General features: G+C 41.2%; 1 protein-coding gene across 1 annotated transcript in view; it reads right to left on the bottom strand.

Annotated features, from left to right (window-relative positions):
• The window catches only part of ADGRL4 (adhesion G protein-coupled receptor L4), a 143,144-nt gene that overhangs the window by 32,738 nt on the left and 84,769 nt on the right, over window positions 1–25,637 (bottom strand). The window contains exons 4-11 of the mRNA XM_060773795.2: window positions 24,900–25,055; window positions 23,398–23,468; window positions 20,080–20,265; window positions 19,804–19,987; window positions 11,901–12,017; window positions 9,213–9,406; window positions 5,030–5,206; window positions 226–426 (exon numbers count right to left, since the gene is read on the bottom strand). Coding sequence (XP_060629778.2) covers window positions 226–426; window positions 5,030–5,206; window positions 9,213–9,406; window positions 11,901–12,017; window positions 19,804–19,987; window positions 20,080–20,265; window positions 23,398–23,468; window positions 24,900–25,055 — 1,286 coding nt within the window. The remainder of the gene's footprint in view (window positions 1–225; window positions 427–5,029; window positions 5,207–9,212; window positions 9,407–11,900; window positions 12,018–19,803; window positions 19,988–20,079; window positions 20,266–23,397; window positions 23,469–24,899; window positions 25,056–25,637) is intronic.

The following is a 25,637-nucleotide window of genomic DNA, read 5'->3' as shown; positions in this document are numbered from 1 at the left end:
AAAGAAGATCCCATTAGTCTCTTTAATGGGGCTTACCCTTATGAACAGGGTTGGCTGGAATTCTTAAATGAGAATTTTATATTCACAGCTAGTCGAGTGTAAACTCAAATGTCAACATTCATATTAAGACTGGGAAATGCTAGACATACTTTTGAAAAAGGCACTTTAGAGTGCGTATTTGCTTTCATATTGAAAATGAAGAAATGATAAGGAAAGGCTACATACCTTATTATTGCTCATGTTAATTCCAACAAGAAAAATAAGCTCTGCCAGGAAAAGGCTGCAACAGAGGTTTTTATGAATTGTTGTTCTTGTACTTTGAATTTCACTGAAGAACCAGAATGTGAAAATGCATATGGAGAGGCAAATCAATGAGATAATTATTCCAAGTTCAGTTATTCTTGTAAGAATGTGGTCCTTGTTGTTCTAGAGGGAAAATTAGAATAGAATGTGTTAAACAGAATGATTCAGAAGTAGCTCAATAATTCTTAAGATTTCATCTTGCCTCTTGCTCCCTTTCACTCAAACATCTTCTGTTTTCTTTATGGTATAGAATTCCATTCAAAATTATGGGCAAGGACACATTACAAATGGATAAATGATGTCAGTAATATTTTCTTTCTTAATAAATGGACTGAAAAATCATAACAGAAAGCTTAGTCATGTTTCTCAATAGGTTACATATCAATTGTATGAAAGAAGACAGCATTCTATTCAAATTTAAACTTGATCAACATTGAACCTCTGGTGAGTCAAAAGGTATTTGCTATAGATCAAATGCCATCTATGTAAGGATTTAAATCTTTATAAATTTCATTTTTGCAGACAGGATTTTTGTAGCATTCTCTTGGCTGTGTGAAAGTTGTGAAAAATCACAGTTTTCAAAGACTATTGGTATTTATTAGGAGAAAAATACATGAGTGGAAAACTGCATTTTCCACCCAGAAAACAACACCTATCCATCGAAAATATTTCTATGCAGAAATCATAGAATTTATCATAAAGTCAAGGAGATAGAAAAGACCAGAAAGGCCATGTAGAATAGCCCCTGTCCAACAGGAATACATGTGCACTCCTGAAAGATGCCCATCCAACCTCAGGTTGAAGACATTCAAAGAAAGAGAGATCACAACCTTCTAAGGGTATTTTTATTCCATTGTTGAGGAATGCACTAAAGAAATACTTCCTAATGTTTAGGTAGTCTTCCTGTGCTTGTAATTTGAAACCATCAAATCAGTGTTGCTTTCTGCACAAAAAAATGTTTTTTGCACAGAAAATTGCCATTATTTTTCTGTGCAAAAACATCCCATTACTTTTTCATTTCAAATAAGTTTTGAATTGAAAATATTTTTTGTCTGTATAACATCCTCTTCATCACAGGATTTTCCAAAGACAAGTACTTTTAAAAACTGTTTTCAACTGATTTAAAGGGAAGGGAGTTTCAGAAAAACATCTACTTCTGCTTCATTGACTATTCTAAAGCCTTTGACTGTGTGGATCATAATAAATTGTGGCAAGTGCTTAGTGGGATGGGCATCCCAAGCCACCTTGTCTCTCTCCTGAGGAATCTGTACAAGGACCAAGTAGCAACAGTCAGAACTGACCACGGAACAACAGACTGGTTCAAGATTGGGAAAGGCGTACGGCAAGGCTGCATACTCTCACCCAACCTTTTTAACTTGTATGTAGAACACATCATGCGATGTGCGGGGCTTGATGAATGCAAAGCTGGGGTGAAAACTGCTGGAAGAAACATTAACAACCTCAGATATGCAGATGACACCACTGATGGCCGAAAGCGAGGAGGAGCTGAGGAGCCTTCTAATCAAGGTGAAAGAAGAAAGCACAAAAGCCGGGTTGCAGCTAAACATAAAAAAAACCAAGATTATGGCAACAAGAATGATTGACAACTGGACAATAATGGGAGAAAATGTGGAGGCCGTGACAGACTTTGTATTTCTAGGTGCAAAGATTACTGCAGATGCAGACTGTGGCCAGGAAATCAGAAGACGCTTACTTCTTGGGAGGAGAGCAATGTCCAATCTCAATAAAATAGTAAAGAGCTGAGACATCACACTGGCAACAAAGATCCGCCTAGTCAAAGCCATGGTATTCCCTGTAGTAACCTACGGATGTGAGAGCTGGACCTTAGGGAAGGCTGAGCGAAGGAAGATAGATGCTTTTGAACTGTGGTGTTGGAGGAAAGTTCTGAGAGTGCCTTGGACTGCGAGAAGATCCAACCAGTCCATCCTTCAGGAAATAAAGCCCGACTGCTCATTGGAGGGAAGGATATTAGAGACAAAGTTGAAGTACTTTGGCCACATCATGAGGAGACAGCAAAGCCTAGAGAAGACAATTATGCTGGGGAAAGTAGAAGGTAAAAGGAAGAGGGGCCAACCAAGGGCAAGATGGATGTATGGCATCCTTGAAGTGACTGGACTGACCTTGAAGGAGCTGGGGGTGGTGACGGCCGACAGGGAGCTCTGGCGTGGGCTGGTCCATGAGGTCATGAAGAGTCGGAGATGGCTTAATGAATGAACAACAAAAATACTATTTCCATAGTTTCCATATTTTTTTAATTAAAGGGAAGACAGGAAAATTGTCTGCTTTATCAGGGTTGGTTAATTTCTCATGACTACCGCCATGTTTCTCCATACCTAATTTTCCAGCAGGTCTCTAGAAAATGTAGTGCTCCCTCTCACCCTTATCCAGTTAAGTTAAGTCACCAGGCAAGGTCTGTCTCTAACATGCTGTCTTACCCTCATTTCTACAAAATTATGGTCAGACAGATCTGTTAAATAAAGGATCTGCCACCACCAAGGATGCCACATACCTAATGACCTTCTTATAAGACTTGATAGAGTTTTCTCCCAAGCAACTCTTATGACTCATCACACTGCCAATGCTTGGGAGAGCTGGTGAGGAATTGCACTACAATATTGGGTGGATCTAAAACAGACTTTCTGGAATGTATATACATGTACACTAGGTATGTAAGTACTTATTAGATTAGATTTTTTTCCTACTCAATAAGATTATGGGAGTTTTAATGTATTTTTCTTTTTTTCTATTTTTGGTGCTTTTTGCAAAAACATGACTTTTAAAAGACACTATATGTTTTAATGGGAAAATATTGAATTTTGAAGAAAATACAACATTATTGTGCAAATAAACAAAACTGCTGAGCACAGTGGGAGTTAAAAGGAAAATGCTGAAACATGGACTCTCCTCAGAAGCCAAAATTACTTAAACTAAGGCTTTTTTTCCTTTGTATTCATCATGAGATGATATGACTCACTAGAAAATGTGATAATGTTTGACGAGGTGGAACATATTGTAAAAGAGAAATACCTCTTTACAGATGGATAGACTTAATCAGAGCAGACGTGGGAAAACCTCAGTGCATGGCAAAAATGACCTATGTACTATAATTATTTTTTTGCTGAAAAAAAATCCTCATGCCTTGGGGGAGGGGCTATTAAAGGCAATATTACCATTGAAAGAGTCTTCGCCACATTCTGTGCTACATGCAGCATGGATAGGGTTTCCATTTGCCTTCTTTCAGTCAATATGTACTCAAAGTTATGGAAAATTAGGGAAGAGGAGGAGGAATGTTTGTATGTCAGAAGAGTTCTGGCCATAAATTGGTATGGACTTTCTGAAGTTGTATTCATATCAAAACTTAGTGATCTACTGCCTGAGATTTTTCTCTCTTCATAACTGCATTTTAACATGAATATTTTGAAAGAAAACATGTTTTATTATACACATATATGTTTGATTGAATTTTCATGTGAAAATGGCGGATGAATGAAAAGATAAGATATAAAGCATTATGGATGAACACTGTATATACCTGCCCAAAGATGAAGTACTCCTAGAAAAGTTGCCTTTATGTTTCACGAGTGGAGAGGATACATTTTGTATGATGGAAAAAGTATTTCTGTTGCAACACCCTGACTGTAGAATCTTCTCCCTTCACAGTAGCTGTGGACAGTGTATGGGTACTGAGCCAACTATAGCTTCTGGACCTCATTTCTGTGACCCCCAAACTCCATCACTGTCTCAAAACCTTCCACATCTTGCACTTTTTAAAATGTGTGATTTCTAGGCTAACTTCGCCCTAAAATCAGTGCACAAAATGCACCATCCCATCCCTTCAAGCACCTCAATAGGTTCAAAATGATTTAATTGTATACTACCCTGAAATCTTTGGATGTATGGAAAGATACAAACATTATTTTCCAACAACTGAAAGAAAGCGTGTAGACTACTGTCTTCATCTGTTCCTCTTTTTATCTCTTTGTCCCATTCTGCTTGCAAAAGGAGAACTGCAGACATATAAAGCTCAGGGTTGGCCTGCAATATTTTACTTACATGGGGTAATAATGAAATGATGATACCTTTGATCCTTTGTACAAGAAACAAATTAGAGTAATACTTCAAACTTGATCAATACTGACAATAGGGTTGTATTCCTCAGAACTCTAGCTAACTAGGACATCTTTAGCAACCTAGTCAATATGATACCCACAACTCCGACCCACAACACTACATCTCACCAATCCCTAAACTCTACAGTATTTGCTGCCTGAGATGAACACCACACTTTGCCTAATGGTAGAGTTGCCCCCACAGACTGTTGGTAATATTGACAAGGATGAATTATAACTAATAGGCGCTCTGTGCATTGAAGAGTGCCCTACTGTCATTTAATACAATTAAGAAATACAGGTGAAAGGATTACTTGAGCCATAGAATCAGCAGCAGTGAATGTAAGAGAGAAAATGTGCATCATATTGTTCTAATGGTTTATTTAGAGATATTGGCAGTGTAAACTTCAGGGACAATGTAACCATGAAAGTACCTAATGCTGAAGATTTATTCCATTGTGTATTGACTCTGTGAGGAATAAGTGATGGAGAAGAAAATAATGATTTAACTGCACCAGGGGAAAGATCATACACTTTAAGTGGTGGTGTAAACTACCATAAGAACAGAATAAACAGCATATTTGAAATTCACTTACAACTTTAGAATTGTTTGAGGACATCAAAACAGCAAAATGAGTAAGATGATTACATCTGCATGAGGTATGAGTGGTATTGAAATGTGTCCGCTTGCATCCTTCTGTCAACCAGTTTCCTTCCATTGTATCTTCTGAATAATTCCAAAATGCACACTTAATATCTTTTTTGTCTACAGACTGGAACAGAAACAAAATGTTTTATGGATAGCAAATGGCACAAAATTGCTCAAAAAGAAATATCTGTCACATTAGCTAAGGCAATTCATCATGCATTTTTCAATATAGAAACTGCAAAACCTTTTGGTGTTCATAATTCAGATTAAGGAGGACCACATGAATAAAAACAAAGAAAATCAAACAGAAAGATGGAACAAGACAAGTAAAAATGCATACTAATTAAAGAGAGGGAATTGTACACCTGCTTTTTCCTACTTTACACATGTTCTCTCTGATTTGTATAAATAAACTATCACTGCATTTTGAAAATATATTTGTAATTTATTGTAATTTGTTTGTTTTGTTTTCCCCAGCAACCCTCTACCAAGCCTCAGAATAAAGGAACAAGACATTAAGATGAATTCAAATTCACAATATTTTTATTCAATTCCATAAAAATGTAGGGCAGATCTGCTACAACTGGAGATATACCTTCTCTAAATAAGGACAATACTATCTCTGCAACTTCTGGGATGGCTTTAACACAGCCTACAAGGAAATATAAGCAGAGTTTGGGCCCTACAACTCCTGTCAGATCCCTTTAGATCAGTGGTTCCCAACCTTTGGTCCTCCAGTTTTTCTGAACTTCAACTCTCAAAAATCCCAACCAGCTTACCAGCTGTTAGGAATTGTGGGAACTGACGTCCAAAAGACCTGGAGGACCAAAGGTTGTGAATCATTTTTCTAGATCCAAATTCCACCACCTGCCCCTTAGGCCCACTGCCCTTTAGGTGGGCTCAGTCACCAAACCTTCACGAATTCTGGCTTTATATAGGAGCAGTGATTGAATCTGCCAGGAAGTTCAACAACTCCCAAATCTTGTGAGGTTTCATGGCTGGCTCGAAAAGGGGGATGGTTATGATTTTCTCCAGTTGAAAAGCAAGAGTATATTTCTGGTTCCATTGGGTTTATCTAAATCCATTTCACTCTGGATTCAGGCCTGGCTGTGGAACAGAGACAGCTTTGGTCACCTTGGTGGATGTCCAATGAAGAGAGCTAGAAGGGGAAGTGTGTCCTTATTGGTTGTTCTGGACCTCTCAGCAGCTTTCAATATCATTGACTGTGGTATTCTTCTGGGTCATTTTGCTGGGATGCGACTGGCTTAGCCGCCATGTTTTTTTCTGGCTGAAACGGGCCATGCGGCAGCTGGTCATGACTTCTCCTCTGCTATTTGGCATCACATGTTGTGCAAAGAGGCTGCAGCGTGCTTGCATGGAGTTTCCCTGTGAGCCCTGTGTGTTGGGCCAATCAGAATAGACGAACGCCATGACATGTCTTACACAAAAGTGTCTATTTAATGGGGTGAGTGCCTTCATTGCTCTCAGTTGTGTCTTGGCTCTAAAAAGGTTCTTCAGTCCGATTGCCTTGCTGCTTGCTCCCAGCTGTATTTTTTTTGGCTTGGCTTGGCTTGGTCTATCTCTAGCATTGAATCTTTTTGATTTTCCTTTATTTCCCTTTAGTTGCTTGATTATTTTTATTTTGTGGAACTAGGAGTTGGGAAAGTGCAAACAAGAAATGCAAAAGCTCTGGAAGACGTTGCTTGCTTTTTCTTTTTAATTAGTAAAGAAGAAAGTATAATAGTGGGGCACTGGGCTGTGTGATGTGGAAGTGCATCTTTGACACATGGCAGGAAGGAATGGTGTCCTGCTGCTGCTCCTGGAGAAGTTACAGCATGGGGCCAGTGGTGGGATACTTTAGGGATTTTTTTTAAAGGAGATTTTATTTCTTAAAAAAAATCCTAAAATCAGGGGATGATCCAAATGTTATGAAGCTTGCTGGGCTAACAGTCATCCTCAGACCTCACTACCTCTGAGGATGCTTGCTATAGATGCAGGTGAAACATCAGGAGAGAATGCCTCTAGAACATGACCATATAGCCCGAAAAAACCTACAACCACCCAGTGATTCCGGCCATGAAAGCCTTCGACAATACATATGTTAAAGGATCTCTTAAATATGGTGAGCATTATCCTCTCTTGAAAATTTAGATTGAATCCAGAGTGGGCTCACCATTCAACTGGAATCAAATCCAAGTTGTTGTTGGGAAACAAGTCCTCCAGGAATACCTGGGCACTCTTAATGAGTTCAAGTCCCCAGGGCCAATCAACTACACCCAAGAGTATTGAAGGAACTAGCGGAAGTCATTTCAGAACCATTGACAATAATCTTTGAGTGTTCTTGAACGGGAGAAGTTCCAGCAGATTGGAGGAGAGCAAATGTGGACCCAATCTTCAAGAAGGGAAAAAAAGGATGACCCAAACAATTAGTCTGGTCAGCCTCACTTCGATACCAGGCAAGATTCTGGAAAAGATTGTTAAGGAAGTGGTCTGCACTTAGAAACAAATGCGGTCATCACTAATAGTCAACATGGAGTTACAAAAAACAAGTCATGCCAGACTAATCTGATCTCTTTTTTGATAGAGTTACAAGCTGGGTAGATGTGGGGAATGCCATGGATGTAGCGTACCTAACAAACTAGTCCAATGTGGGCTAGGCAAAACTACGGTGAGGTGGATCTGTAATTGGTTAAATGGACGAACCCAGAGAGTGCTCGCCAATGCTTCCTCTTCATCCTGGAAAGAAGTGATGAGTGGAGTGCCGCAGGATTCCGTCCTGGGCCCGGTCCTGTTCAACATCTTTATTAATGTCTTAGATGAAGGGTTGGAAAGCATGATTGTCAAGTTTGTAGATGACACCAAATTGGGAGGGATAGTCAGTACTCCAGAGGACAGGAGCAGGATTCAAAACGATCTTGACAGATTAGAGAGATGGGCCAAAACTAACAAAATGAAGTTCAACAGTTACAAATGCAAGATACTCCACTTAGGCAGAAAAAAACGAAATGCAAAGATACAGAATGGGGGATGCCTGGCTCGAGAGCAGCACATGTGAAAAAGATCTTGGAGTCCTCGTGGACAGCAAGTTAAACATGAGCCAACAATGTGACGTGGCAGCAAAAGAAGCCAATGGGATTTTGGCCTGCATCAATAGGTGCATAGTGTCTAGATCTAGGGAAGTAATGCTACCCCTCTATTCTGCCTTGGTTAGACCACACCTGGAATATTGTGTCCAATTCTGGGCACCACAATTGAAGAGAGATTTTGACAAGCTGGAATGAACAACTAAAATGATCAAGGGTCTGGAGAATAAGCCCTATGAAGAGCGGCTTAAAGAGCTGGGCATGTTTAGCCTGAAGAAAGAAGGCTGAGAGGAGATATGATAGCCATGTATAAATATGTGAGAGGAAGTCACAGGGAGGATTGAGAAAGCTTGTTTTCTGCTTCCCTGGAGACTAGGACAGGAACAATGGCTTCAAACTACAAGAAAGGAGATTCCATCTGAACATGAGGAAGAACTTCCTGACTGTGAGAGCCGTTCAGCAGTGGAACTCTCAGCCCCGGAGTGTGGTGGAGGCTCCTTCTTTGGAAGCTTTTAAACAGAGACTGGTTGGCCATCTGTCAGGGGTGCTTTGAACGCAATATTCCCGGTTCTAGGCAGGGGGTTGGACTGGATGGCCCATGAGGTCTCTTCCAACTCTATGATTCTATGAAATCCATGGACTTCTGTGTGGAAGGAGCATTCACTTTAACACCCTGCTCAAAGTACCTTTACAGCTTTACCTTTCTAGGCAAAACGAGGAACATTTATAACTGAAGCATGCTGATAGGTGAGGAGGAAGCTTGGCCTGCACTAACAAATTATTGACAGATGTGTAATAAAACCAACATGAAGTTATTATTCTTGTCACTTCCTATCAACACTTTGCAGTGGTAACACACTTCCCTGCCTTTGCGCTTACTGTGCTGAACTCAGGGTTGTAATTTCCCCTCTGATTGTATTATACCCATATCAGCAAACAACATAGCTATGAGTGAACTGCCAGTGAATGAACACACACTTTCCTACATGTTACAAAATAATTACTGGCTTACTTTTAATCAAGGAATGATTTAAAAAGAAAGCTTACCTGTGCATGCCTTAAAGTAAATGTTATTTCCTCAGCTGGATAGAGCCGAGGTGGAGTGGAGCTAATTGTGACAGCTATAACGGATGAGCCTACGGTTTCTCCATGCTCTGAATTTTCCTTCAGTGAGAAGTTTTGCGATGATGAAAGGAGACAGCCAATATTGCTGTACTGCAGGAACACAACTGCAACAGTGCCTATCAATCAAACAAACCACACTCAGTACGTTGTTGCTCCTGTTTTTTAAAAAATGGTAACAATTTTTGAAACCTTAGTGAAACAACAGACCATAGAAGCAATCATCATCATCATCATCATCATCATCATCATCATTCAGATGGACCCACCGCAAAAAAATAATAATAATTACAAGTCTTTAGAGATTGCATAAAATTTCCAACTTTTAAAACAAAAGAACTTCTACCAGTTTTTGATGTGACTTTTCACAATGTACTATGATGCAGAGGGACATAATGATACTGATTCAGATTTAAGTGTGTGTGAAGATGGACTTTTGGAAGGTGATTTCTCAACACTTTCATCCTGGTGGGAACTCTAACCCTCTTAAAATGCTACACAGGGATTACGAGAACAGCTGGTCAATAGATTCCATGTCATATTGAAATGGATTCATATATTTCAAAATTCTTCTTCTTCTCCTCCTCAATGGTTTTAAAATGATTCTGTTGGTTTTTATTATTATTTATTATTATTTTATTATTATTATTTATGGTGTAGTCATTTTAGTGTTGGACAAGGAGACTGGGAGATAAGGGATTTGATTCTCAACTGGCCACAGAAACCCACTAGATGACCTTAGGTCAGTACCTCATCACATTTATTTATTGGTCAAAAGACATTTAACTATAATACCAAGTTTTTTAACTTTGTGATTTTTTAAAATACATTACAATTATACCCTTGGTTCATTCCTGATATGATAAATAAATACATTTATTATTTATTTATTGTATTTCCATATCACTTTTCTCACCTCTAGGGGGACTCAAAGCGGTTTCCAACATAATCAATGGCAAAAATTCAATGCCTCACATACATATAAAACAACACATTACAGCTAAAACGATAACACATAGCTATAAATTAAAAACCATTAAAACTATACAAATTGTCAGACAGAGCCATAAAACATTAAAACATTTAGACATTGTGTGGAAGTTGAGAAGCTGGGAGACAGCAGGGGAAATTATGGGGCAGCATAAAGCTTTGTCCCCTTACTGTTGGTGGTCATAAAATCCTATCCACAATGTTTCTATACTGTCCCTGGCTTCCTCCCACTTCCTCCCAGCGTCTTGTATGAGGCCGACTCCTCTGCCCTATGATTCTTGGTGATGCCAGCAAGCTGCCGGCATGGAGACCAACGCAGTCCCACCAGAAGTAGTTTTGTGTTATTTGATGGGCTCTGGAGGACTTCGTGCTGGCAGCACCGAGAAGTGGAGAAAAACAAAGTGATGAGGCATTAAGTTATATTCTCTCAGCCTTGGAAGAAGGCAAGGACAGCCTCCCGCTGAAAAATTCTGCCAAGAAAATAATAATAATAATAACAACAACAACAACAACAACAACAACAACAACACTTTATTTCTGTCCTTCTCACCTCGAAGGGGACTCAGGGCAGATCACAGTACACATACACAGCAAACATTCAATGCTATTTTTGGATGGGACAAAGACAGATAGAACATGATAGGATCTCCATGATAGGGTCTCCATGACTTGAAAATGACTTGAAGCCACATGACAACAAGTCTTGAGATCTTCAGTTACAGGATGGGATATAAATATATTAATAAAATAAAAATAAGGTGATCTATTTACTGATTTATGCTCATTACACTTTACATTTTTGGTTTCCACATGAAACAACCTTACGCCCCATTGCACCCAAGATACTCCAGGCTATATTTCAAAACATGAGGAGGCAAAGCATCATTGCTCTCAGAATTATGTATCATGGCATAACATCCTAGAGCACCTTTTGCTAAGTAATCACCATGCTCCTCATCATGATATCTATGGAGGTTGCAGGTGTTATAGGGAAGTATGTGAGAGCAACTATTATAAGTCTGAAGTGATCCTGCTTGGGGGCAATCTATAAAAATGATCTCAAGGCTGTAAAATGGTAGCTATGGCTGATGGTGACTGGTGGGAATAAGTGAATTAAGGGATGAGAAATCTCAAAACATTGGTACTGCTATGAGTATGATGATTTGCAATAACAATTTGTTGTTGTGTGCCTTCACATCATTTCCAAAATATGGTTACCTGAAGGCAAACCCAACACAGGCTTGCTGGCAAATTTATTCAGAGAGAGTTTGTCTTTGCCTTATTCTATGGCTGAGATGATGTGACTTGCCCAAGACCTCTCTGTTAGGTTTCATGGTTGAGTGAGGATTTGAAGACTGGCCTCGAGAATCATAGTCTAATACTCAAACCATTACATCATTCTAAGCTTTATTAGAGTCGGAATGAACCCTTCAAAGTAGTATCACAACTTTGCTTTTTCTATCTGGAGAAACTCTTTCACATGTCTTTACTACCATCCCCACCATTGCTGCTAGAGCTGATGAATTTATTTCTTGGACCTTTACAAAGGAGGACACTGATAAAAAGCCAGATTTGGCTCAGCTTCTTCATTCTGCTGATGCAAGCCCTTGTCCTCTTCCTAACCTTTGGAAGTAGATGTTTCCTTTTTCTTTGCAGAGACCATTATGGCATCTCCTCCCATGCGCACACCTTGGTGAATGAGGTCTGCATGTTTCATTTCAAAAGCAAAAGCCTTCAGAGCTGCAAAAGAAAAAAAAGGGAAACAAATCCCTTGGAAGTGAGTTACATCTCAGCCTCCTTTCACTCATAGCTCTGCCATAAAGGTTACCACTGGGCTGAACAATTATTTCAGATTATAAAAGCACAGAGTTTTGCCAAATATTTCAAGGTAAAAAACCCTCCTCCAACTCCATTAATGTGATACATGCATGTGTTAAATCCCAGGACTTTCTTATTCATAGTAGGCATACATCTTAGTTCTCTTTTGTATTTTATTCTTTCCTTGGAAAAATGCAGCCTTTAATTTGCTTTGCATTAAATGAAGCTCTGTTAAGAATAATGGAAGCTACTTTTGAAAGAGTTTCTACTTTATTGAGAGCACATTTATGAAAGGGAATACCAATTGCAGTCTTTAAAAGCATGGAGGAAAATATCACTGAGTTGTATTTATTTTCCATATGTGAGTGTGTGTATGTATGTATGTATGTATGTATGTATGTATGTATGTATGTATATCTCCAATGGGGTGTATTTGTGCAAGGTGAATATTCTTTTCATTATTACCCAAAGATATGGAACTCCACTGCATCATGCTAAAATGGTATTTGTTGTAAAAAAAAAAAGAAAGAAAGAAATCAACCAATATTACCCTTAACAATCCCACCAGGATGCAAAATTCTTTAGCCATTTGTTTTAGCCATTTAGAGTACTGCTGTAATAATCCATAACAAAATGGGAAAAGTTAATCAAACATTTAGTTGAAAGCAAAACAAACATTTTGATTAATGGTTTGGAATTATTTAACTGGATAGTTTTCTTAATGCACAGATAAATATCAGAGATTTTCCATGGACTGGTTCTCTGCATAAAATATTCAAAATCTAAAGAATAAATCCTCTTAACCTGGAGAGTTTGAATGGTGCCTAGGGGAGGCAGTACTAAAAACAAATTTGGTAAGGAAAGAAGATAGTTCTGTTTTGTAGGCTAACTGATAAAACACTCTAACTCGAATGGCATAAACAAACTTGCTATCACTATGCTTCATTTCTCTTTCCATAAAGTATAGATTTTATGTGATGGCATAGAAGACGAAGAATTACCTAAGCAATGCTTACTGTTCTTGTGTTACATTATTCCCAATGTGCATGCATTGCTTCTAATGTATCATGTACCAGGAAAATATCTACATTTTCTACCCTCAAGGTGATCATTCCACACTCCACACACAACCTTCCTGGAGTATGGGCTAGTGTAGTACAGCTATGGAATACGTGAGTGGGGGCAAGTCAACATTACAAGAAAACCTGGACACACTTTGAATCCACTTTGCTGAAACTCTAGAGTATTCTATGGCTTTGGGGCACTCTGGACAACAGAACTGGCTCAAATCCACTATCTAGGTGGAACACCGGCACCATTGCCTTTAACAAGTCTGCACAGGGAAAGGGAATGGCTCATGTCCGTATTTCTACCACCATTGTTTCCAGTTGGCCATGGAGCTCCATGGTTGACTAGAAGAGGTGATAGTGATACAGGGGATGGGTCTTGGCCCAGCTAGACTATGTGGATAGCAATGTGACACTGCAGCAGGTTTGACAGGATGTCTCTGGCTGCCAACAGGGCCAAACTGGTGCATTTAAGCTTGAGACTGGCCCTGAATTTAGTGACCAATATAGATTCACCTTTGGATTTAGGAAATAAAGGTTTAGATGCACACTATAATGTTTAATTTATAATTACTGTCAGTCAGTGGCCAGTCTCCTGTAGGAGACTCTCAGGACCTCTTCACATGGGGCCACAGTTTTTTGCTTTTATGTGCAGCTTGGATGGGGCCTGCTGTGCGCCATCAGATGACATCATAATTCCTCCCAAAGTGGAGAGGAAGTGCTAAAAGGTGCTTTCTCCTCCACTATGGGGAGGAATGTGTTTTTTAGCATAGCTCCAATGGAGCTACCTGCACTTTCCTCCCCCTTTTGCTGTTTTTTTTTTGTCGTGTCAAGAGTGACTGCAAGTCGCTTCTGGTGTGAGAGAATTGGCCGACTGCAAGGATGCTGCTCAGGGGACGCCTGGATGATTTGATGTTTTTATCATCCTTGTGGGAGGCTTCTCTCATGTCCCCACATGAGGAGCTGGAGCTGATAGAGGGAGCTCATCCGCCTCTCCCCAGATTTGAACCTTCAGTCCTGCCGGCACAGGGGTTTAACCCACTGCGCCACCGGGGGCTCCCCCTTTTTGCTGTGTGATGGCAGAAAAGACATCAGGACAGAAAGGGCATCTGATGGCGGGGGAGGGAAGCACCCTGTCCTGTCTCCACCATGTAATAAGGGGAGGAGGGAGGGAGCACGGGGTGCCACGGGCATGCAACTGCACAGCCCAAAAAGGCCACATGAAGAGATTGTCATTGTTGTGATTGTGTTTATTGTAATGACAGACCCCCGGACTCAAGATCCTGCTTCTGAATGCCAGATCCGTCAATGGCAAAATATCTGTCATTCAGGACTTGATCCTGGATGAGGTGGTTGATCTGGCATGCATCACCGCTTTGGCCCTTCCCTCCCAGTTAGAGTCTCATTCTGAGACTCCTTCCCTAGCTCCCATACCACCTCTTCCAATTGCCAATCCCACCCATTCACACTCCCATTGTTCAGCCCCCTCTCTATGTCAGATGCCTCCTTTTCTCTATCTCCTGTGGAGATCTCCTCCTTCTTTAGTAAAACAAACTAATTAGGTAGTTCCCCAGTCCTGAAGAGTTGACTAATTCCCTCAGAATATAACTCTTACCAGTCCAGCCTTCAGGAGGGTGGGGGTTCAAATGAGTTGGGTACCATTGAGGTGGTGTGGGGCAGGAGGAAGAACGATCACTCTCTAAAACCCAGGGAGAAGTGCAACAGAGTTCTTGCGACCCTGGAGAAGGATAGGTGTGCTAGTCTCCATGACAGACCCCCTGGACTCAAGTTCCTGCTTCTGAATGCCAGATCCGTCAATGGCAAAACATCTGGCATTCAGGACTTGATCCTGGATGAGGTGGCGGATCTGGCGTGCATCACCGAGACCTGGCTGGATGAGTTGGGGGAGGGGTAAACCTTACCCAGCTGTGTCCTCCAGGCTTCGGGGTGCATCAGCAGGCCAGGTCCAGGGGTCGGGGAGGAGGGGTCACGGTGATCTTCCGGCAGACCATCCCCTTGATCAAATGTTCCGTTCCACAGTCTCCAAGGTTTGAGTGTGTTTACTTGAAGGTGGGAACCCGAGACAGCCTGGGGATTCTGCTGGTGTACCGTCCACCCCGCGACCGGCAGTTTCCCTGCCTGTGCTAGCAGAAGTGGTCTCGAATTTGTCCCTGGCCTCCCAACAACTTTTAGTTTTGGGAGACTTCAACATCCACGCCGAGACCACATTGACAGGTGCAGCTCAGGACTTCATGGTTGCCATGATGACCATGGGGCTGACTCAAGTAATAACTGGTCCCACACATCACTTTAAGGGAATATGACTGGAGTGACAATATGGCTGCTGAGACTGTTCTACTGTTTCAATGATGTCTTATGTATTGTTGATTATTATTTTATGTCTAATAATAATCAACAAGGGTGTCAACAGGATTGTCAGTCTCCAAGACAGGAAGATCCCCTGTTTTAATTTTGTAATTTGTTATGTAATGGCTTTGGAATGGGGCTCATTGTAAGCCGTCCTGAGTCCCCATTCGGGGGTTGAGAAGGATGGGATAGAAATGCGAGAAATAAATAAATAATAAATAAATAAATCAGGCGGGACACACGTTGGACCTTGTTTTTGTTGTGGTCGGTGGAACAGTCAGAGTGGAAGAGCAAAACATTCTTCCATTGTCATGGTCTAGCCATCATCTGATCAGTTTAAGATTAACCACACCCGCTAACCTCCACAGGGGTGGTGGACCCATTAAGATGGTCTGCCCCAGGAGGCTTATGGATCCAGAAGGACTCCTGAGGTCTTTTGGGGATCTTCCTGTCTTGGAGACTGACAATCCTGTTGACACCCTTGTTGATCGCTATAATAGTGAGATGGCAAGGGCTATTGACACGATCGCTCCCGAATGTCCCCTTTCCTTGCGCAGAGTCACACCAACTCCTTGGTTCAACAAGGAGCTGGCTGGGATAAAGCACTGGAGGAGGGGTCTAGAGGGCATCTGGAGGAAATCTCGAAACGTATCTGACCAAGCATGGGCTAAAGCCGCTATTAGAGCTTACTCCGTGGCTCTGCGAGCAGCCAGGGAAGTATTCTTGACTGCTTGCATAGCGTCTGTAGCAAATAGACCATCGGAGTTGTTCCGGGTTGTTGGGGAGCTCCTCCGGCCTCCTGAGGATGGAGAGCTTCCTGACAACTCGGCGACTAGGTGCAGCAATTTCATGCACCATTTTGCAGGCAAAGTTGCTCAGATACGTCTTGAGCTGGACTCCAGCTTAAATGCAGTGCCAGATGAGGTAACTGAGGTGCCTGTTCGATCTTATGGGACTATTTCCATCTTGTTCAACCTGATGACGTGGAGGGGATCCTTGGGACGGTGAGATCAACCACATGCGCTCTGGATCCTTGCCCATCCTGACTAGTTAAACTGGCCAGAGAAGGGTTGTTGGAATGGTTTGTTGCAATAATAAATGCTTCATTGGGTCAGGGAAAATTCCCGTCTTGCCTCAAGCAGGTGGCGGTAAAACCTCTACTAAAGAAAACCTCCCTTGACCTGACGGTATGTAACAACTACAGACCAATTTCCAGCCTCCCTTTTCTGGGCAAGGTTCTGGAGCGGGTGGTTGCCTCACAGCTCCAGGGATTCCTCGATGACACCAATTTTCTGGATTGTTTGCAGTCTGGCTTTAGGCCTGGGCACATTACCGAGACGGCTTTGGTTGCCTTGGTGGATGACCTCCGCAGGGAACTGGACCGGGGACCCTGCTGGTTCTCTTGGACATCTCAGCAGCTTTCGATACCATCGACCATGGTATCCTGCTGGGGAGACTCGCTGGAATGGGACTCGGGGGCACAGTTTTACTGTGGCTCCGGTCCTTCCTGGAGGGTCGTTCCCAGTTGGTGAAGCTGGGGGACTCCTGCTCGGACCCCTGGCCATTGACCTGTGGGGTCCCGCAAGGTTCTATTCTGTCCCCCATGCCATTTAACATCTACATGAAACCACTGGGAGAGGTCATCCAGAGTTTTGGAGTATGGTGCCATCTCTACGCAGATGACACCCAACACCATTACTTTTTTCCACCAGACTCCAAGGAAGCCCCGAGGATACAGACCAGTGCATGCCTGCTGTGGCGACTTGGATGAGGAAGAACAAGCTGAGGACCAATCCTGACAAGACAGAAGTCCTCCAGGTCAGTCGCTCGGCTGACCGGGATATTGGGTGGCAACCTGTGCTGGATGGGGTTGCACTACCCCTGAAATCACAGGTCCGCAGTTTGAGAGTCCTCCTGGATTCAGCACTGACGCTGGATGCGCAGGTGTTGGTGGTGGCCGGGAGGGCCTTCACGCAATTAAAACTTGCGCGCCAACTGCAGCCTTACCTCGTAAAGTCTGACTTGACCATGGTGGTCCATGCCCTAGTTACCTCTAGACTGGATTACTGTAATGCACTCTACGTGGAGCTACCCTTGAAGACGGCCCGGAAATTACAACTTGTCCAACGTTTGGCAGCCTGGGATGACTTCCAGGGAGCGGTCAACCCCCCTGTTTAAGGAGCTCCACTGGCTGCCATTTATTTTCCGGTCCCAATTCAAGGTGCAGGCTATCACCTATAAAGCCCTAAACGGTTTGGGACCCCCCTACCTTCATGACCGTATCTCCCTCCATGTACCATCTCAGGCCCTCTGATCTTCTGGGGAGGACCTTCTTTCACCCCTGCCAGTCTCACAAGCTCCCCTTGTAAGCACAAGGGAGAGAGATTTTTCCTCAGTGGCTCCCCGACTCTGGAATTCACCACCTGGAGAAATTAGGAAAGCCCCTACCCTAGAAACCTTTAAAAAGAACCTCAAAACCTGGCTCTTCCGTTGTGCCTTTGGTGAATAGGTATTCAATCCCACATTATCGCTCATTTGCAATGTTCTGTCACTGGAGAATACATCCCCCCCCCCCCTCGTGGGAAAGCTTGATTCCACAACCCACACTATAATGAGCCCTCCTCTGCAAATAATTTGTTTCTCTTTTATCTCATCCGAGTTTTTAACCAGTTTTAATTAGTTCTTCTTTTACCCATTACATGTAGCCCGCCCATTGTCACTGTGTTTGTGTTTACTGTAATTTTATATTGTTGTGTATTCACATGTTTTATGTAATAATGATTTAATGGCCATCGACTTTTTCTAGTCTCTCTCTCTCTCTCTCTCTCTCTCTCTATGCTTATTTATTTCTTAACTATGTTGATTTGTCACTTAGGACAGCTATCTAAACCTTTTTCAGCTTATGTGAGGAGAAAAGATTTTTAATTTATATAAAATAATTAGTAGGGGTCACACTGGAGAAAGGCTAGAGCTGGGTATGGGCAAGAATGCTAAAGCAAACTTTGCAAATTCCTATAGGAAAAGACACCTTGAGGTAACTTGTGTATTTTGTATATCTCCCAAGATCTCATTTCAGTTGTCTGCCTTTTAAACAGATCAAGAAAGGCAACTGAAATACCTATTTTGATAGAAGTTATATATTTCAACACTTGTTTTCTGTACAAGGCGCTCCCTGGTGAAGCAGTGGGTTAAACCGCTGAGCAGCTGAACTTGCTGACTGAAAGATAGGTGGTTCAAATCTGGGGAACAGGGTGAGCTCCTGATGCTAGCCCCAGCTTCTGCCAACCTAGCAGTTCAAAAACATGCTCATGTGAGTAGATAAATAGATACTGCTTCAGTGGGAAGGTAATGACGCTCCATGCAGTCATGCTGGCCATGTGACCTTGGAAGTATCTATGGACAGCACCAGCTCTTTGGCTTAGAAATGGAAATGAACACCACCCCCCAGAGTCAGTCATGACTAGACTTAATGTCAGGGGAAAACCTTTACCCTTTTAACTTAACAACCAGAAATTAGGAATATAAGTCACCAAGTTTTTCATCATCTCATGTAAAATTGAATAATTGACATAGTGTTCATGCACACAATTCTCTCTATATTCAGAATACCTGAAGAGGGGTAAAATAGCAGATATCCTTACAAGTCAATATCAAATCTTTAATTGTGTTTAGTGAAATGTAAGTATAATTGATAATTAGCAAAGGGCTTTTGTCTAGTCCTCTGTTTTCACTCACCAAAATATAGACAGCATTACTCAGGATTCACACAACATGGCTTCTGATATTAATAATGGTGTATATCACATGTATGAATCTATAACTTGGAGTTACACACTCATGACAGTTATGTATGAAAGTTTTTCAGTTGCCACTGACCAGACAGCAGCCACTGTGATCAATAGGGATCCATTCCCCTAATGCTCAGGAAGCAGCTGGCTGCCATTTCTAAAGCGCACTTTGTGAGAACCATGTCCAGCCTATGGGGGAATTGCAACACAGACTCTGTTTCTGCCTGTCACAGCGAGGATCGCTCACTAAAGGCGGTGGAAAAAGCAGCCAGCTGCTTCCTGAGCAGCAGGGGAGTAGATTCCTGTTGACTGCAGCAGCTGCTGCTCAGTAACTGGAGATGGGGAGAGTGTCATGTTGGGATTCAGTGCATAGCACCGTAACTGCACAGCTTATGCATATGTAAGCACCAAACAAAGTTCTGATCGACTTGTCCTGGAAGGAAAAACGTCAACAAACAATTTGCAATATTTCTTTCTTTTGCATACCCAAATCGCTAGCATTAATTTCCACTTCTGTCATCCTTCGGAAGTTCTGTGACATGGCAGCTGTTGTCTGTTCCACAGCATGGATCAGTTTAGTGAGACTTTTTCTTCTGTTATCTGCTGGGATAGCTTCCCACACTGTAATTTTGTCCTTCTGAACAAAATTGTTCACAGTGTTAACATATTCCTGTTAGATCAATGGAAAATATATTTAATGGTTGTGTTCCATATTTTATAAGTGGTTAGAAATAAATACATTCCAAGGCTAATGTTACTCACATTAAGAGTCAGATTTAGATTATGGGGCCTTTCAATGTCAGAAATCGTGTTATTCATGGTACTTAGCAAGGGACAAGATACAGATAACGCTTCTATGTAGGAAATCACGTCGACTGGTGAAATTTGTCCTGCAGTGTTCTGATTGATTTCTTGTAAGACAGCCAGGGGGTCTTTTATTTTTCTAATCTGAAAGAAAGTTTGAATCATTATGCATGGCATTTGTAATGTTCTAACTCAAATGGAGATTCTTAATCACTTATCAAAATTAGTAAGTGAAAGCCAGATAAACCCCCCACTTTTGTTTAGCTTTAAAGAGCCAGCACACTCCTGCAGATAAATTGTAGGAACTGGACGGGCCTGTTTTTGAGTCCCAGCCTAACCAAAGCCTGCGGATAGCCTTGGACAAGGTGTAGTATCTCATTCTAGGGTCTGTTGGGAGGATTAACCATCTACACTGCCATATAATGTAGTTTAACTGCATTGAAATGTATTATATGGCAGTGTAGACTCATATAATGCAGTTCAATGCAATTACATTGCAACATGGAACTACGTTCTATGGCAGTGTACATGGAGTCTCACAATATCTTGGCTGAGACCAGGAATTTGGTAAATCTCTTCCAGCATTGTTGATATGCATTCTCTGGGCAGCAAAAAGTAGTATCCATATTTACTCAAGTCTAATGCATCATCAAATCTAATTGTACATTTGATTTTCAAAACCCTGAAACCAAAAGAAAAAAAAGTATTTGCTGTTGAATGGAATGTACAGCTGCAAAAAGTGTCCTCTTTGTAACTGGTCGAAAAAGATGCACATTACTGCTGTTGCCTGCTTAGAATTCTTTTGTTATAAACAATTGTGTTAGAACATCAATCCTTCCAGTGATTAAAAGGAACGTCTTGGGGTGCATCTATGCTGTAGAATGAATTCACTTTAATTGCCTTGGTTCAATGATATGAAATCCTGGGGGCTGTAGTTTGACAAGGTTTTGAGCCTTCTCTGCCAAAGAATGCTGATGCCTCACCAAACTACGATTGCATAGCATTGAGCTCTGGCCATTTAATTAAATAAGAGCTTTGGATGCACCTCCTGAAGCAGTTTCCCTTTTTGCTTTGGCTCAGAACAATGCAAATCTAATGTGCACCCCAATTTTGGCAAGGTCGTTTAGCCAAAAAAGTGAGCATTAGATTTAAGTAAATATGATGTTTGAGAAGGAGAACAAGAAGCAGAGTTGCAGAAGCCATTGTGATTCCATTCGTTAATCAGGTGCCCCATTATCTTGCATGATTTTGAGTGGGTATGTCTACATATGGGTGTTTGGGATGGAACTGGGGTTTCATTCCATTACTGCTTCCCTCTTTCCACAGTCTTCCATCCTGAACTAGCCAAGAGAAAAGCTAGAGTTCTCTTGTTGGGTTTGCTAAGGTATTTCATAACATCTATCAAAAGGTTATAATACTGAGAATGGCTCAAGCCACCCCTTACCTACATTCCAAACTAAGGACCTCTTAACATGCGTCCAACTTTACCAGCAGTGATGGTTTTTTTCTACTTTAGCCACAGAGTCCACCAACTGTCATCAAAACCTGAAAAAGTACTTTTGGGGTGGGTCCTTGTCTGAACTGCCACAACAACCATACCGCCATGGAAAAATTACTGGTGGTGCACGATGGGAGGAAAGATGGGTTGAGCTGGCTTAAAGTGGCTTCCCCCATGTGATGAGGTGGGGAGAAGCAATGATGGTGCAGGACGTGGGGTTACAGATCCCCATACCCCCGATACATTCCTATTTGTATCTAAATCCAGACCATATTCTAGAACTAGTTATTTATGCTAGATGAGCTGATGGTGATCTGGTGCAACAGAACTTTATATAGTTAAACTGTCATGCAAAGATCACTACCTGGTGTTATCTGGATGTAATGGGACTCAATACATTGATGGGGATAGGAGGCCAACTAAGACATCTCGACACATCATGGATCGACATGGCTTTTTATGACTCTTTGTTATTTTTCTGTTATGTTGAAAAGTAACTCTATTAAAATGTAGTTGATCTCTGGAAAAGACACAAACTGCCACTTAACAGAATCAAAATGAGGAGAGCTAAACTGTCTCATTAGTTTTCTAGGGAGTTTGTTGCGGTAATACAAGTGGCTGGGTTTAGAGTTTTTTTTTTGTCGTGTCAGGAGTGACTTGAGAAACTGCAAGTCACTTCTGGTGTGAGAGAATTGGCCGTCTGCAAGGACGTTGCCCAGGGGACGCCCGGATGATTTGATGTTTTTATCATCCTTGTGGGAGGCTTCTCTCATGTCCCCGCCTGAGGAGCTGGAGTCGATAGAGGGAGCTCATCCACCTCTCCCCGGATTTGAACCTGCAACCTGTCGGTCTTCAGTCCTGCCGGCATAGGGGTTTAACCCACTGCGCCACCGGGGGCTCCTGGGTTTAGAGTGATGTTAGTGAAAAATAGGTGGTGCAATGGGTTAAACTCTTGTGCCAGTAGGACTGCTGACTGACAGGTCAGTGGTTCGAATCTGGGTAGAGCAGGTTGAGCTCCCTCTGTAAGCTCCAGCTTCCCATGCAGGGACATGAGAGAAACCTCCCACAAGGATGGTAAAACTTCAAACATCCAGGCGTCCTTTGGGCAACATCCATGCAGACAGCCGATTTTCTCACATCAGAAGCAACTTGCAGTTTCTCAAGTTGCTCCTGACATGAAAAGAAAAAAAGTGGAAAAATTGCACTGACTAAACTTGTACTTTGGCCATCAACAAGCCCATTTCACAGTTGTGATTACTGTGAAAAAAAATACTATTCTTTGCAATCATTGCATCTCAACAGAGTCATCTAATGAAATTATTTTTATCATCAGAGCTGTGTTACATTATAACTCACAAGAAAAAAGTGTAGATCATTTGATGACTTGAGGAAGTTTATGCAGCACTATGTGGATAAAATTACCTGCATCTATTTTGATTTGTATGCCACAGTCAATACAGGTTTCATGGGTCTGTTTATTTCATCATATGAAATACTTTTGGCTGACTATTTCAGGAGACAAAGCCAGATTTTTGAGAGCTAAAGGTTAAAAAACTGTGTCTGGACAAGTTAATCCTTCTATATTTCAGTTTCAAGTTCTTTCCATTCAGTAGAAACCTACAAATTTTGGAAAGTTGATATTAAAAAAAGAACAAAGAAGTACTTAATGAACTCTAACAGTCATAAATTTGTATCACTATAGTACCAGAAGTCTATACATTCCATTTCAGGAGAAAATAAACATTAAGAAATTTGCAGCTCACACATGTCTTACTTACTTTAGCTAAGGTTCTGTTAATATTTTCAGCTATACAGTCATTATTCAATTCACAGTTTACTGTTGGAATTTCTGTTGGAATTAAAAAGGAGTGTTGTTAAATTAGTGGTAACACAATAATTAAATATATAGCGATTGATCAAATCATTTTCAATTTAGGACAGTTTTTCATTTTTATTGTTATGGAATCATAGGATTTGTAGTTTGGTGAGGTACCAGCTCTCTTTGGCAGAGAAGGTTAAAGACCTAGTAAAACTACAACTCTCATGATGGTGCCAATTTTGTGTCCCATCAGCGCCAGCCAGTTATGTGGCATGAGAGTGTGAGGAGACCTATCCCATAATGCCAGCCAGTTATGTGGCATGAGGGTGTGAGGAGACCTATCCCACTTATGTTGGTGCTTGATGTGATCCAATAACATATTTAATGACATATTTAATTCAGTCCTAATACATTCAGTAGTTAAATCATAGAATCAGTGAGTTGGAAGAAACCTCATGGGCCATCCAGTCCAACCTCCTGCCAAGAAGCAGGAAAATCACATTCAAAGCACCCCCGACAGATGGCCATCCAGCCTCTGCTTAAAAGCCTCCAAAGAAGGAGTCTCCACCACACTCCTGGGCAGAGAGTTCCACCGCTGAACAGCTCTTACAGTCAGAAAGCTCTTCCTAATGTTCAGGTGGAATCTCCTTTCCTGCAGTTTGAAGCCATTGTTCTGTGTCCTAGTCTCCAGGGCAGCAGAAATCAAGCTTGCTCTCTCCTCCCTATGACTCCCCCTCCCATATTTATACATGATCATCAAATAAAAATACACTTGACTGACACATTGATTTTCAGTCCTTCTTCTAAAACTGACTCTCAAAGTGACTCATAACATCACTAAAAAGGGGTACAGATTAAAAAAAAATGTGTATTGACCATAATTTTGTTGGAAAGTGCACTCTTGCTCTATTTTGTAATTTTACAAAATTTAATATTAAAGCACAATTGAATCAAAAAATATTTTAAAAGCAGATGGATGTACTTCAATAGTTTGGTTTGAACATGCATCTGAATTGTAATAAAGACAGGTTTATGGTAATGGACGAAATGATACAATTTCATTATATAAAGTGGTCATGTTCATCTTCTAAAAGATCAAATGTGCCCTGCCTTTATTCAGTAGTAACTCGTCATGTGGGTACCAGTAGATAAAGCTTTATTGCTAATAGCAGCCTGTAGTAATCCTTACAATGTATTTGGCTTCTTAAGAGTTAATGTGCATGGCTGGCATAGAAAAGGAGAGAAACAGATCTATATTCTGTAACAGTAACAGGTTACTGTTGCAGCATACACACATATCAGTCTTCTCTCTCTCTCTCTTTTAAACTACTGGTAGATATTCATGTCTTGCTACTTTTTCATATCCAGCTGATTAATCTAACTGAAGATAAAGAGTTGCTGGTGGGCTTCACAGAAGATACAGTTCTATAATAACACATAAACCTCCGTAATATCATTTACCTTGGCAGGAAGTGCCATCATTTGGCTTAAACTGTAATTTTCCTGTGGATGGTTGATAACCTTCCTTACAGGAGCAGTTATATCCTCCATCCACATTTTCACATTTCGCATGATCTCCACAGGCAATGGTTACTGGTCCATTGCACTCATCTATATCTGCAAATATTGTGAGAAATTGAATTTTAAAAAAGGTTTTACATACTAACACATTGCAGCTTTGGTGATAGCAGCGAAGCATACTGCAAGCAATTTCATATCAAAATTTCATAAATGTGTGTGTGTTTTCAAAAAAGAGAAAAGCTAAACTGCTCATCAAATGTAATGGAAACATGCACAAAAATACATGGCTGCACAGGATAAAGCTCAAGCGAAAACAGTTCTAAATTTTGAAAATAGGAATATAGATGAGGGTGTGGCTAAGTGATATTTGGAAAATAGATTCTGCAACTTCCTTTTTTATCTCAGTTTTGTTAAGGATAATTATTGCTTCTATCTGGAGCAGAAATGCACTCTGCATATGACCAGGGATACTTTTTGCACAAATTATTTAGCCATCTATTCCCACCTTGAAGTAAGATATGCCAATCACAGCACCAACCAACCCTCGCTCAAAATAAACCCTGAGCAGGAGAACTGTCAAATTGAGCTTCTGACTTAGTCTTGGATGCCTAAGTTCATACAAATGGTTTTCTAAATGAGGAATGATAAAGAAAAGTGTCTGGTTTTTGAAAATGTTGT

The sequence above is a fragment of the Anolis sagrei genome, chromosome 4, assembly GCF_037176765.1.
Source record: "Anolis sagrei isolate rAnoSag1 chromosome 4, rAnoSag1.mat, whole genome shotgun sequence".
Classification (NCBI taxonomy): Eukaryota; Metazoa; Chordata; class Lepidosauria; order Squamata; family Dactyloidae; genus Anolis; species Anolis sagrei.
Note: the sequence above shows the minus strand (reverse complement) of the source record. Positions and strands in the feature narration are given on the sequence as shown.